Source organism: Oncorhynchus mykiss, chromosome 6 (genome assembly GCF_013265735.2).
Source record: "Oncorhynchus mykiss isolate Arlee chromosome 6, USDA_OmykA_1.1, whole genome shotgun sequence".
Lineage (NCBI taxonomy): Eukaryota > Metazoa > Chordata > Actinopteri > Salmoniformes > Salmonidae > Oncorhynchus > Oncorhynchus mykiss.
In genome coordinates, this window is record NC_048570.1 from 18,257,079 (window position 1) to 18,271,150 (window position 14,072).

At 44.5% G+C, this 14,072-nt stretch overlaps 2 protein-coding genes across 5 annotated transcripts; one reads left to right on the forward strand and one right to left on the reverse strand.

Moving 5' to 3' along the window:
* Nucleotides 1-916: 916 nt before the first annotated feature.
* Nucleotides 917-10,493, reverse strand: LOC110525377 (heterogeneous nuclear ribonucleoprotein K). 2 transcript variants are annotated; one of them, XM_021605429.2, is made up of 17 exons: nucleotides 10,345-10,492; nucleotides 9,134-9,201; nucleotides 8,868-9,021; nucleotides 8,394-8,491; nucleotides 8,079-8,135; nucleotides 7,068-7,111; nucleotides 5,677-5,749; nucleotides 5,388-5,501; nucleotides 5,041-5,169; nucleotides 4,576-4,913; nucleotides 4,338-4,391; nucleotides 3,950-3,995; nucleotides 3,276-3,291; nucleotides 2,890-2,922; nucleotides 2,685-2,752; nucleotides 2,124-2,293; nucleotides 917-1,535 (listed from the first exon to the last, which is right to left on the reverse strand). In XM_021605429.2, exons 3-17 carry the CDS (start codon nucleotides 8,926-8,928, stop codon nucleotides 1,505-1,507), a joined length of 1,332 nt encoding a protein of 443 aa, XP_021461104.1. In that variant the 5' UTR covers nucleotides 8,929-9,021; nucleotides 9,134-9,201; nucleotides 10,345-10,492; the 3' UTR covers nucleotides 917-1,504. The 2 variants fall into 2 exon arrangements, with proteins under 2 accessions (XP_021461104.1, XP_021461107.1); XM_021605432.2 differs by lacking the exon at nucleotides 4,338-4,391 and having other exon boundaries at nucleotides 10,345-10,493.
* rmi1 (RMI1, RecQ mediated genome instability 1, homolog (S. cerevisiae)) lies at nucleotides 9,250-13,745 on the forward strand. Of its 3 annotated transcripts, none has more exons than XM_021605428.2 (3): nucleotides 9,250-9,399; nucleotides 11,483-11,696; nucleotides 11,782-13,745. In XM_021605428.2, the coding sequence occupies exons 2-3, from the start codon at nucleotides 11,547-11,549 to the stop codon at nucleotides 13,399-13,401; spliced, it is 1,770 nt and encodes a 589-aa protein (XP_021461103.1). In that variant the 5' UTR covers nucleotides 9,250-9,399; nucleotides 11,483-11,546; the 3' UTR covers nucleotides 13,402-13,745. The 3 variants fall into 3 exon arrangements, with proteins under 3 accessions (XP_021461103.1, XP_021461102.1, XP_021461101.1); XM_021605427.2 differs by lacking the exon at nucleotides 9,250-9,399 and adding an exon at nucleotides 10,619-11,227 and having other exon boundaries at nucleotides 11,419-11,696; XM_021605426.2 differs by lacking the exon at nucleotides 9,250-9,399 and adding an exon at nucleotides 10,620-11,227.
* The last annotated feature ends 327 nt before the right edge of the window (nucleotides 13,746-14,072 follow it).

The following is a 14,072-nucleotide window of genomic DNA, read 5'->3' on the forward strand; positions in this document are numbered from 1 at the left end:
TGGGCTGCCGTGGTTACAAGTGGTTTGCGCCTGCGAGGCCGGTCGGATGTACTGCCCAATTCTCTAAATCGACGTTGTAGGCGGCTTATGGTAGAAAATGAACATTCAATTCTCTGGCAACAGCTCTCTTGGACATTCCTGCTGTCCACATACCAATTGCACACTACCTCACCACTTGAGACATCTATGGTTTTGTGTTGTCTGACAAAACTGCACATTTTAGAGTGGCCTTTTATTCTCCCTGGTACAAGGTACACGTGCAATGATCATGCTGTTTAATCAGCTTATCGATATGCCACACCTGTCAGGTGGATGTATTATCTTGACAAAGGAGAAATGCTCACTAACAGGAATGTAAACAAATGTGAACAAAATGAGAGAAATTAGCTTTTTGTGTGGAGGGAAAGTGTCTTGTCTTTGATTTCAGCTAATGAAACATGGGACCAACATTGTACATGTTGCATTTATATTTTTGTTCAGTGTAGTTAACGCCATCTGCTCTAATTTGCACACAAAAAGTAATTGAAGAATATCTAAATGCATATTCCCATGACACTGATTGATATCAAATGACTGGCATGCAGATGCAGTTTGAACATTTTGTGAAGAATTATAATTCACGATTGATGGCGATAGCCTATTTTGAAATTAAAGATGCTTAACTTGGCGTTTGAGGGTATTAAAAATATTATTATTTTCTTGAGACAATGTGTGTGAGGATAGGCAGACATTGCAATTGGAGAATGTATTTTATGAATATTCTATAGGCTACCTCTGTCGGTACAAACTTTGACAGGAAAAAAAGTTTACAGCCAGGAAATGTAATGAATAATAAGGATACTTGTGTATTTATAATCCCCCACCCCGCATGCATCCTGAAAATACATTTAATTAACTGAAAAACATAACCAAGAAGTTCAATTTCCTACATTTATTATTATTTTTTAAAAAATCATAAAATGTTCCTTACCACAACAACAAAAAAAGCTTACATTCTGCACGTTGCACTGAGTGATAGTAAGGGGGTGGGTGAGAAACTCCAATACAGAGAGAACACACACACACGGGACAGGCTTACTCTACTGACAAACACACCATGGAAATCAACCCATCCAAAAAAATACATAATGTTCACTAGTCTGTCAGGAGACTCCAAATATTTAGACAAATGTGTTTTAAAAATACAGATACAAGAGATGGAGTAGATAACTACACTCTAAAAATGCAGAACGTCTACATTAAGCACAGGAATGTTGCCCTTTAAAAATAAAAATAAACAAAATGCCCACAAACCAGGGGATTTGCTTCAATCTGAGTCTCCTTGTTTAGAGGAACTGACCAGAGGACTGCTTCACACTGAAATATAAAGAGTAAAAAGAAAAAATAATAAGAGAATTCACATGAGTCAATTAAGATAGATAAGAGGGGTTGGGGTGGGAGAGGGGGACGAGAGTCAGAGACGGAGAGAGAGGGCACAGGATGTGGGCGTAGTCTGAGGCAAGGGTTAGTCCTGGTGTCCGAGCAGGTGCAGTGCGCTGAGGGAAGAGGAGGGAGGGAGGCAGGGTTAGTCACCATGGCTACGATGCAGCGTTAGCATATTAGCATCCACGCAATGAGACAGGCTGAGGGTTGCTGGGGAGACAGAAGAGGAGGAGCCTGTGCCGTTTGGCAGACTGTGATTTGTTGTCGATTCATCTAACTAAAAACAACAAAATCACTAGTCTTCCACACAGCAACAGGCAGGGAAGAGGTCCACTCCCTGCTTCACACTGAAACGGCTCTTAAGTCATAAAATCACAATTCACCAATCACATTCTTCAAAAACCAGACATTACCAATTAAAATATGGATCTCCAGTTTCGTATCAATATAATAATAGTTATACAAGAATTCTGTACAGTTTAATACGCAGACATTTCCCAAGGGGAAGCTCAAACTACCTGCACATTGCATGGGAGGAAGTGGTTAGTCACCATCAGCAGACAGAGAAATAAAATAAGAGGGTAAAAAATATATATACATCTAGACATATTTTGAGATCAAAAAGTAAGTTAAAACAGGGAGGAGAATGTATAGAAAGGCAGACATGATCTCTATTCACTCAGAGGGCATCCAGAACTTGCCTATTCTGCAATAGGTACTGAGCGTTTTGGATCTGGTCCTGGGTGCCGCTGATGGTGATGATGCGGTCTTCTGAACCCTCCAGTGGTTCGTCGATCTTAATGGAGGCGCCAGACTCATGCCGGATCTGCTTGATCCTCTGGCCTCCCTTACCGATGATGGAGCCGGCCAGCTGGAGAGAACAACTCCACAGTCAACAGAACGTGATGCACAAGAAAAGTGTAAAAATATATGTGTGAGAGAATGTGGGTGTTGTGCTGCATTAGGGTTTCATAGGCCATGGTGGGTGAGACAGACCGAGTCATTACTCTGTATGTCATTTGTCAAACTCATTCCACGGGGGTCCGAGAGTCTGCAGGCTTTCGCTCTGCCCTTGTACTTGATTGATGAGTTAAAGTCACTAATTAGTAAGGAACTCCCCTCACCTGGTTGTCTAAGGCTTACTTTAAAGGAAAAAACAAAACCGGCAGACGCTAGGCCCTCCATGGAATGAGTTTGACACCCCTGCTGTATGTGAACAGAGTATGTGAGGTAAAGAGTCATCCCTCTGGTTATACACTCACGTCTTTGGGGATCGTCACTTGTGTGGTGATGACTGGCCCTCCCATATCATTATAGGAACCGCGTCCACCTAATACAGACAAGTAGAGATCAGAGAAAAACTTGAGCAAGTGTGGAGGTTCTATTAACAGAACCGGAACATATTTAATGATACCATGAGCTAACAACATTGAATACCAGGCTGCCGAGACGCGTTTCTATACTCACCAGACTGATAGGAGTTCCAGGACGAGCTGTTATCTGTTTGAAAGGAGAGACCGAGAAAATAGATCTACACTTAGGGAAATTGGCCTTACAGGTTGAAGTTTATTAAAAAATATGCTTAAATCTACATATCCACAGCAGACTGGTATCATAAACAAATAAGTATTTACCAACCTGATACAGAGTAGAAAATAACTGAAGTAAAATGATAGTAGACTAGAAGCCCTGGTGTATTTGAGTCAGTGTAATAGTAGCCCAGCTGAAATCATGTTCTAGAACATACACTGGAGAACCACTGGCCTTCGATTGTCATTGCTGTCTCCAGTGGCACAACAGAACTCAAACTGGCATTCTAGACAGAACCCCATAGGAAGAGCAGAACAACTCACCATATCCACCCGCACCCTGCAGAAAGACAGAAAAGAGAGGGTGAGCCGGGTTAAACCCACATCAGATTTCCTTCTGATCTGTTGTATACACTCATGGACGCATGCAATCCCGGCCTTGCATGGTCAGGATTGAGTTGCCCAGCTTGTCCAAAAGCCCCTATTTGATACTGTAGAACCCTCCCACTGCTTGCAACTCTATTAGCCACTCACTCCACAGCTTTCACCTGCTATTCAGAGGCTCCTCAGTCACCAGGGCAACAAGCGATTCAAAAAAATCAGTTGCCGAGCAACCGGAGGCAGTTTCTGCCAGCTTTCAAAGAGCCCCCTCATCTGACAACAAAGCATTATTATTAACACCTAGCAACCACAGCATAGTCGTCATCCCCCCCATGATTGAGTAGATATTCGTGGTTATGGTGGTATGGGTAATTATAACCGTGGGTAAGTTACCCATTACCTGTGTGTATGGTTAACTGTGGTAAACTCGTGTTTATTACAATTCATGTTAGTGGTAAATGTATTGCTGGGATTTATTGTGTGGTTAGCTGTGGTCATTATCAGGCAATTGCAATCATTGTCTAGGAGAGACCTACAGCCTTTTCAGTCTATGATGATGCTTTCAGCCAACAAATGCCAAGAGGACTGCTGCATGCATTTAGTCATATGTCACTAACCATGTTATCACCATAGCGATCTCCTGGTCTCCCTCGCCTGTCACTGCTGAGAGAGAGAAAATGCAAGTCTGACATGAGGAAAATATTGACAAGGCAGTGTGTGCTTTTTCAGCAGATCTCTGATCCAAGTCAAACAACAGACAGAGAAAAATACAGCATTCACACAAAAGTAAGAGGTGATGACAGACTGATGGCAGAGCTGAGACACTGATGAGACCAGTAAATCAGAGGACCAGTCTAATGCAAGACTGGCTGCCTCACCACAGTGCTGACTGGCTGCCTCACCACAGTGCTGACTGGCTGCCTCACCACAGTGCTGACTGGCTGCCTCACCACAGTGCTGACTGGCTGACTCCAAACCAGGGGATTCTGCAGGAGAAGTACTTACTTTTGTCTGTCATCTGCACTGCCCCGATAGGAATCATAGGAGTAATGGTCATCTCTGTAAACAACGTGAAAATGGAACACACACATGAGCCCACACACACACTATGAATGAAATACATACTTAAATGGGATCATATATCTGCTGCACCTTTAAGAGCAAACCGATGTAGACAAAGCAAAATGGATTGCAAGAGATTTAGAGAAGGAGATGGCAATGGGCGATGGTGTAGCTCTCTTACCCTCCTCTGTGTGGCGGGGCCAGCGGCAGGTTGCGGCCACGGCTCCCTCCCCTTCCCCCTCTTCCTGGGTGGGGTGGTGGGGGTCCACGGCGGGGGCTCATCTCCTCATAGTCCCTGCGGGCGGGGGGCATGGGCCCACCTCGACCACCTCGCCCAGAGGGCATCCGGTCAAACCCTCCGCCACCACGTCCGCCTCGCATGTGGAAGCCTCCCATGGGGCGCCGTCCACCACCACCAACACCTCCGCGCTCCTCAAACATCACGGTGAAGCCGCCGTAGTCATATGTCTCGTCATAGAAGTTAGGGTCGTAGGGCTGGGTGCGCCCTTTTATGGGAGCCTGAGGGGGACAGGATCACACAATTTCTACAATTGACTGGCTGTGGTTTTTACACTGGTATGTGGTATGTTAAGCAGCTCAGTCAATGGTTCGATAAGAGAACCAACAGTTTGATCAAAACACCAACCTCGGCGATGAGATCCAGCATGATCTTGATGCACTCGACGACACGCTCAGACTTGCCACTGACCAGAACCACGCGGTCTGTGGACTGGGGACAGCACTCCTGGAACAGCTTGATGTTGGTCTGGGTGTTCTGCAATGGTCAAAGTAAACACTGGTCAAATAAGACAAAGCAATGCCATTGGTCTGAGAAGAACCCACAGAAAAACATGGAATCAGGGTCACCTACAGTAATCTCAAAGGAAAATGTGCATTCTTATGGGACAGGTTCATCTCCCTGGTTTTAAGATGTTCTCCCATTTTTTTTAGCTACTGAACATGACCCAGGTGAGAGGTTTGGTGTAACTGTACCTCTCGCAGCTCTTTAATCTTGGCTCCCTTCACACCAATGATGCTGCCTGCCAGGCTCTGGTGGATCAGCAGCCTCAGCTCACAGTCAAAGTCCATCCCATTGTACTGTTGGTACTAAGGAGGATTGGGGGCAATCAGAGAAAAGGACTTTAGCATCACCATATTCAGATCTGTGCATTTGAAATGTATATGTTTTATTTTTATCAACACACTCAATGTCTAGCTGTACCATAGGACTATCATTGAAAATGGCAGGCAGCCATTAGGCTCATCTCCAACCCAGGCTCACCTCCTCCAGAGTAGGGATGATCTTGAGCAGGATGTCTCCAACGGTCTCAATTTCTGCACCGATGCTCAGAATTCTTTAGAGCCACCAATCACAGTGCAGGACATTCCCAGGAGGACCAATCAAATGGTGAGAGGGACATAGAGGAAACAAACAGTATTTCAAAGCCGGGGTCAACTCTCCCTCAGCAAAAATTCCAACCATACCGTCTAATAACGAATTAAAAACCCATTCCCTCCCACCCCGCTGTTGGGTATGAACCAGGTAGCACTCCCATTGAAATAGATTTACTTGAATGAGCATTCCCATTCAAGTCAATGTTCTGTGAAGAGTGTACCAATGGCCATATCTAGTAATTATATTTCCATGTGCACCCTCCAAAATCACAACTGAGGAATAGAAATGGACAGACCAAAACCCATTGATATCTATATAACGTAGCAACAGATCCATACATAGACAAATAAAGACTGAAAAAAAGTAACTCCCTTCAAAGTGTGTCTGACAAAGAAGAGGAACCAAAAAATAAATAAACAGGTAAAAGGAACCCAAAGAAAGCAAGTGTGTTTTAGTGACCGCTGGAAGAGGGAGGAGGAGGAAAGGTTGGTGGGTGGTTTGCACCGATGGGGCCTGCTGCCAGCGCACTAAAGGAACTGTACTGTGGCTCAACATGGGGGAGAAAAAAAAGAAAAAGAACAAAAAGGTTTAAAAAAAAACAAGATGACAGTAGTAGCCGAAGCCAACAAAAAAAAAAACTAATCAAACTATGGAACAGTTTAAAGTTAACTTAAAGATGGATGAGAGTTGGCAGGGCAACAGAGAGTTATGCTCCCCACTATTGGACAGAAGGATGTTGAGGGAAGGCAAGGGCATGGGCCACAGGCATGAGGTGACAAATAAGTTCATATTCAACAGTTTCAACAATGGCAAAGGTTATATGAAGAGTAAAGACAAGAAATGGACATACAACACTTGAGCCCTAGCTGCTCTATGGCAGAACATTCTTTACAGTATTTACAGTGGTCAAACCGCCCACAAAAATCAAAGAGGGAGCAAGGAAGAGGGTATGGGGGGGATGTGAGAAACTAAAACAGACCAGCACACCGATTCTGAGAAGGAGGGAGGTGAGGAACGTGGAAGGGAAAGATACTGTCACTGAAATAAAATATAGAATGTTGAAATACGGTCATTAGAACAGAGGCAGGTTTAAAGTATTTGTTGAAACCCTCACTAAAAACAGAGGCTTATAATGGTGTCACTGAACAAATGGAGGAAAGTTTACATGTTTGTCACAGGAACAGAGGCAGATTTTGATATTGTCACTAGAACAGAGGCAGGTTTGTTTGTTTATTTCCTGTAGTCAGGTAGTGAGAGGGAGGAGCTTAGGGACATACCGCTCAGGCCCACTGCTGTCTGGGACTGACACACTGGCATTGAACTGCAAGGGCCGTGGGCGTGGCATGGGCAGGGGCCATTCGAGCACACAGATGTCAATCAAGTAAGGCGCCCATTTAGGGAGGGGCACGATTATGGGCAGGGCCAACCAGGGTGTCAGGTGGGCGGGCGCAGGAGGGGCGATCCAGAACATGGGCAACAGAGGAAGTGGGCAAAAATAAACAAAAATAAAAAACAGGAGAGGGAAGAGGGAGGGGAAGAGGAATACATTTTAATACAGGCTAATATTCTTCATTGTGATTTCATTCTCTGAGATGTTTTTGTTTTAAGAGTGCAGAAGTGTAGATAGAAAAGGAGAAGACAAAGGTATTGAGGTAGAGAAAGACCGGTAGAATGAACGAGAGCAGAAAAGGAGGGGGAGATGTAGAGAGGAAGGTGAGATAGGGATAGTGGTAGAGGAGAGGGAGAAGAGTGGAGAGTAGAGAAAGAGAGAGGTAATGGCATTAAATTAGTTGAGAATTGGCCAGGTTGTTTATATACAAGACATTTCCTATAGAATGATGAATTGGCTTTGGGTGCTATTACAGCTCTATCCTAAAATACACTGGGCCCACTCAAGTATTAATGACAGTCTTAGTGGTGCCGATGCCTGGTAGTAATATCACTCACTATTCGTTAAACAAAAAAAGGCCAGCTGTTTCATATCGATATGCGGGCGCCATTTGATTACAATGACATTACACTTTGGAGGGAATATACCATAACCGGTGTAAAGCAGGTCTCAATACACATATCCCTGCATTAACCGTTACCCCAAAACAGCATAGCTTAACTTCCCCAACCACAGTTAATAACAGACACATTTTCTTAAGGCCAAACTACCAAATGCCTCAACTTTAATATAAAGTATTAAAATCATACATTCCCAAAGTACATCCCAGTATAAGGGGGTAGGTACTGTTAATATAACCCGCGCTTACCCCAATAAGAAAAGGTGTAAATGTACTCACGTCTGTGCGCAGGGATTTTATGTTTTTACCACCCTTCCCAATCACGGCTCCTGCATTCTGAAGCAAAAAGAGAGAAGTCAGATGATAAAGTTATTGTGATAAGTTTTTTTTTTATCCTCAACTACATAATTGAAAACGGATCTTGACAGCATTAAATCGGACAGTGAACCACAGGGGGTAGAAAAATGTAAAAGTTAAACTCCTAGATCTGGTCAAACAAAAGTTCAATAAAATAATTGGGGAGGAAAGAAGACAGGCTACATTGCAGGAAATGCCATGAGGAGATTGTGAATGAGGAACAGAAAGCGGACTGACTTTGCTCTGCAGGAGTATGCGGAGCTCCACCATGTCCTCTGTGTTCCTGGAGCGCTTATATGACTGCTCCTCATCGGCGTCCTCCGCAGGACGCTTACCTGAGAAGGAAAAATACTGACTTTATTTTCCCACATACACAGGTTCTCTAGTTCTGCATTCAATTGATGTAAAAACAATACACACGTAATACTAATTTCCCACTCATTGTACTTACATGTTAAAACTGTATAGATTTAATAGACATGGTTTGTTCACTACACACATCTGCTCTGAACTTTTTCGGCACACATCTGGCAGCTACAATTTAGGAACTGAAATGCTTATATTTTAGACCATTGATAAATAAGTAATGAAAACAGGAGAGGACATAGACGGAGCAGCATACAGATAACATTATTTAAAATAACTATACTGTTAATATTCATTTGATATACTAGTAACATATAATTAATACGTGAAGGGATTATAACTCACCGTTGGTTTCTGTGTTGCTGAATGAGGTATCTTCTTCTTGTTGTTCAATTTCTGTCTCCATTGTCAGTTAACACCGGGCAGGGTAGGCCAGGCACCTCGGTCCTGGGAGCAGGTAAGAGTGGGGAGAAAGGAGAGGGCTCCTCGGTCGTACTGGCTGTGGGGGGGTACATGGTCGATGGAACTTGATGAGAGTGAGATTTTGAGTTTTCAGAACTGACGAAACAGTCAGTATGGCAGATGAGACTAGCCTGGTAACCAACACTTACCGCTATTTATTGCGAGAAGATGGGCGTGTTATGGGAGGAACGTAACAAGTCTCAGAGCTGCTGCTAACCTATTGAGAAAAAGCTTTGTTTGATTAACGTTAGCCAGTGCCATAAAAAACCGTGCCCAAGAATAATCTTACATGACACATACGATTACAAAACTGTAATAACTGCGGATTAAGGTTGGGTAATGACACATTTCATAAAATAAAACAGCAGATGTGATGAGGTGAAGCATCTGGAACAGCATTGATTCAAAGGAATGCGTGAGTTGAGCTCTTTACAATTCTGGAAATAAAAATGTAACATTTAAAAAATGTAACCTATATAACTATACATGTCAGTTAAGAACAAATTATTATTTACAATGACGGCCTACACAGAGGAGAACAGATGACAATTTACGTTACTGAACTGATCATACTGATGCGGAATTAATTGATGCACATATAATTTATGTATCTAAAGTCAATCGCATGAATGAAATATCAATACCGTTGCATTTGACAATATATTCGACATGGCACAATGTCGAAATCTGAGTCTGGACAACTGAGAATGTCAATGCAGAGGGCTCGTCTCAGAACCATCTCGCACCGAGAATTATCTTGATCTTAGCTACACTGGACATATGTTTAGCTAACTACTGTAAAAGTATGCGTTTCCTCATCGGACATTACGTTTAGATTAATGATGTGCGCATAACGTTTAAGTACCCAACTGTGTAGGTAGCGCTCTAGGCTAGACGAGAAAATGTGCTCGCTGGCTAGGTGAGTAAGAACAAACTAGCATCCATCTTGGGAAGCCAGTAAGTGCATTCAGTTGGCTAAAGATGGCTAGCTAACGTTAGCTTCTGTTGTTTAACAAGCTAGCCGTTGGGCTGCTAATATTATGTAGGTAGCTAGTTTAGTAGTTATGGGCATGAAGAAACAATGTATAACTTTAAATAAACCTATGAAATCCATATCTACAATTGACGATTAATATTCTAAATGTAGCCGTGTAAACTAGCTAGCTATGATGAAAACAGCTAGCTAAAGTAACTTGCTAACGTTACACCGGATACAATAATTAGCTAACATTTGCTAGCTAGCCATGCATGGCTGGCATTGCTTTGGTCATGTAGTTACGCAAATGATTTTGCTCATACCATCGCATTAACATGTAATTTATTTGTTACAGAGCTAAATAGAAATGTGTGTAAAACAGACCTGCTCTACACCTTGTATCGCTACTCGTTTTCGACCCTTCTCAATCTGACGAAGAACGCAAGCACAAAAATGGCTCTGAAAAAGTGCACTAAAGAAAGATGTAGCCGCTTCGAGTGAATTAGAAATAAAGAGCAAGCATTGGACAGCTCGTATGCCATTCACAGGATGGAGGCGTGTCTCAAACGATGTTGTTGCTAATTCTTCCGTGAACCTTGCTGTAAGGGATCATTGGGACGTGCATACCCCCCCCCCCCCCCCACCCCCCCCAATAGAAGTTGTAAAGTAAAATTAGGAAATTGGGCTTGGTAGGGTTTAGGATAGGGACGTCCCAAGGATATCGGATTGCAGTGATGATACCTTCCGGTTTTCACGACCATAGCCACAATGTCAAAATTGGCTATCGTACAAATTTGTAAAAACAAAAATGTGCTTTTTGGTCATACTTTAAGGTTGGAGTTAGGCATAAGGTTAGCAGTTTGGTTAGTGTTAAGGTTAGAGTTAGGTTTCAAATCGGATTTTAAGATTAACATTTTACCAATAGGCGGGGTTTATGACTTTGTGTCTGTGGTAACTCATTCTTCCGTACCTAGATAGTTTGCTTGATTTGCAGCAGGCTTCGCTTTCAGTCTTGCTGATAATGTGCATACTTACTAGTTATGTTCATATAGGGATGTATCTTGCTAATTCTATCATAGTTCTAAAATGTAGATATCACACCTTTCGTATGCGTCGCGAAATATCCAAAAATATATTATGAGAGCTTGCCTAAGCTACCCACAAACATTTTCACACTATTCTGCCTCCACATTTTTGGCGCCTTGGCGATTCGCCCAACGAAAAGCAGCTGTACTAGTCTTCTCGTACAGAAAGACTAAAAACCATCGTAAGTAAATGAAGGTTTCTCATTTTTTTAAGTGACTGTCACTGTTTGATATTAAGTTACTTCTGAGTTTCTTGCTTTCCAATACATGCATGAACACTAGCTTTCTGTTTCTTCAGACTACTGAAATTAATGTTATTTCCATTGGTTCCATTCCCATTGAAAACAACCGTCCCGTTCTTATTATACTTCAGTACACAGATTGTCATCTGCATGGCCAGTGAGTCTGCTCTCACTCTGCCCTCTGGCACTTTGTAGGCATATGAGAAATTGCCTGGAGGTTCTGGTCAACTGTTAAGTGGCACCACCTGACAGAGCGGGGATGAGCCCTCAGGATGTGCTAGCAACCCAGACCTGGCTCCAGTCCTCTTGGCAGATCCAGGTGCCTTTCTCCTGGCTAGAGGCATGTGTGGAGTGGCTGCAGCAGGAAGGGGGAGGTGCCCCCCTGCCTCAACACCAGCTTAATCAGCAGGTACTATTTCATTAACCATTTTTCTCAACTCCGGTACAAATGAATTGAAGCTCTTTACACAAATTTAACATTTGTGTCGTTGCAGGTCCTGGATCAGTGGCTGCTGACCGACCTACGTGACCTGGCCCACTCTGTGCTCCCTGCAGGGCTATATCAGGCCCAGAAGTCGGAGCTCAGCGGCAGCTTCTGCGTGCAGCTGGACTCCCTACTGGACATTAGCCAGCCTGCCTATGGCCAGCTTCAGGGCTGGAGGGGCACTGACTGCACCAACGAGGCTGTGTCAGCCATCACCCAGGCCACCCAGCGGACCTGGGAGGCCAAACCCACACGCATGCTGCTGCTGCAGCTCACTGATGGTGTGCAGACCCTGGATGCCATGGAGTACCAGCCCATCCCTGCACTCAGCACCACCCTCAAGCCAGGAGTCAAACTGCAGCTGCAGGGCCAAATAACCTGCCGGCTAGGGGTGCTACTGCTGAAGCCAGGCAACGTAAAGGTGCTGGGAGGGGAGGTGGAGGAGCTGGGTGAGAGGCACTCTCAAGTGAAGGTGCTATGCAGGGCTCTGGGACTGCCTGAGGAGGAGCCACAGGGTCCGGCTGAGCAGCCAGAGGTCCCACAACCAGTTAACCAGCAGGCTGACAACCAGGAATCAGACGACCTAGAGCTGCTGGCCAACCTGGAGACCCAGGAGAGGCAGGTGGGGTGGAGTGTGGAACCCAGTCTTGAGAGTGGCTACAGGACCCGCAGTGAGGAATCCTCTGCCTCTTACAGAAATGCCTCGTTGCAGAGTCGGCACATTGAAAGCCTTGCAGATTCTCTACTCGTAACCTCTTCATCCCATGAGGTCATTGAACTGGACAATTTGGACATCCCAGATGAGGACTTTGATGACCTTCCCCTGGATGAGCTTGATGGTATGATTTTCCAGGAGAGCCCAATCCAACTGACAAACGGGAGGGATAATCAAAGAGACAACCTGAGGAGAAGGCAGGAAGAAGTATCTAACCACTACGATGACATGAGAAACGAAAGCCATTTTGACTCCCTTGATGAGAGGGATGATCCTGTTTTGGACGAGGACATGAACTGCTTCTTCCCACCAGAGCCAAAAGCTCCTAGACATGAGCAAAGACGAGATAGTACCTGCGTCAGAGAACTGGGAACAGGCCAGCCCTATGTGGCAGGAGCAGAGAGGCTCTCAACCAAAATCCCAGAGAGTGCGGCGACTGTGACGCTCGATTCATCCCCGTTTACGTACCTGTGTTTGCTGCAACAGGTTGCTGCGGGCGCCTCAGGCCTGCTGGAGTGCATGAGTGAGGTGTGCGTGAAAGCCTTCATCGTCACCCTGCAAGGGAACCTCAAATGCAGTAAGGGGGAGTGGCTGGTCAGCGCCTCCATCTCTGATGGAACTGGTTACATGGATGTTCACCTCTCAGACCAGGTTCTGACGGGCCTGCTGGGGTTCTCAGCGGTTGAGAAGTCGAAGTTAGACCCAGCCCGGAAGGACGCAGGGATGAAGGCGTGTCAGCAGGGCCTGGTGGACATGTGTTGCGTAATGACTCTGAGGTTGGACCCTGCCGGTGGGAAGGCTGTGGTCCTCAAGGCTGATGCAGTCACAGAGGAGGACTTCCGAGCCCTGGAGGAGAGGGTGAAAGGCAGGCGTGGGCAGGAGGACTCTGGGACATGGACCAGTGAAGGCTGCTGAGGGGAGTACGGCTCATAATAATGGCTGGAATGGAGTGAATGAAATGGCATCGAATGTATGGAAGCCATGTGTTTGTATTTGATACCATGCCACTTATTCCACTCCAGCGATAACCATGAGACCGTCCTCCCCAATTAAGGTGCCACCAACCTTCTGTGATGTGGGCTATGGAGGACTGCTTTGGGGAATTCTGGGTTGTGATGACTGCCTTGGATGTAAGTGGATTTCCAGCTCTCTGGTCCACTGTCATGCTTTACGGTGTCTCTGTTGTAAAACTTAATTCATGCAGCCATTAGGCTACTATGTTCAAGTGCAACAATGTTAATAAATATAAATTATTTTTATTTTTTTGTGTTGAATGTGAAGGAACACAAGCTTATTACAGTACTGAAATACAGTATTTTTAAGAAGTTAGCCTTCAGTATTTGATAGTAGGTATGCAACTGTGTAGATGTCCCTCACTGATGGTTGATTAGATTAACTGTTGCTAATGTATGACAGTTATTTTGATGGATAAATCCTATTTGAATGTTATTCTCTATCCTCTGTACTCTTAGAATTACTTTTCACCATCCCTGCTTTTGCTACAGGTCAGTCCGTGTAGTTTACTACACAATGACACATTTTCGGTCATATACCTCTGTTAGTCATTGAGTTGTAGAGTGGTGCTC

Excerpts from the sequence above, each read along its gene's own strand:
- rmi1 (XM_021605428.2), top strand. The coding sequence starts at position 11,547 with ATGAGCCCTCAGGATGTGCTAGCAACCCAGACCTGGCTCCAGTCCTCT. Across the intron at positions 11,697-11,781 it reads AACACCAGCTTAATCAGCAG|GTCCTGGATCAGTGGCTGCT; the intron begins GTACTATTTCAT and ends GTGTCGTTGCAG.
- LOC110525377 (XM_021605429.2), bottom strand. The coding sequence starts at position 8,928 with ATGGAGACAGAAATTGAACAACAAGAAGAAGATACCTCATTCAGCAAC. Across the intron at positions 7,112-8,078 it reads TAAAATCCCTGCGCACAGAC|TTCAATGCCAGTGTGTCAGT; the intron begins GTGAGTACATTT and ends CGGCCCTTGCAG. Across the intron at positions 2,753-2,889 it reads CTGGAACTCCTATCAGTCTG|GTGGACGCGGTTCCTATAAT; the intron begins GTGAGTATAGAA and ends TGTCTGTATTAG.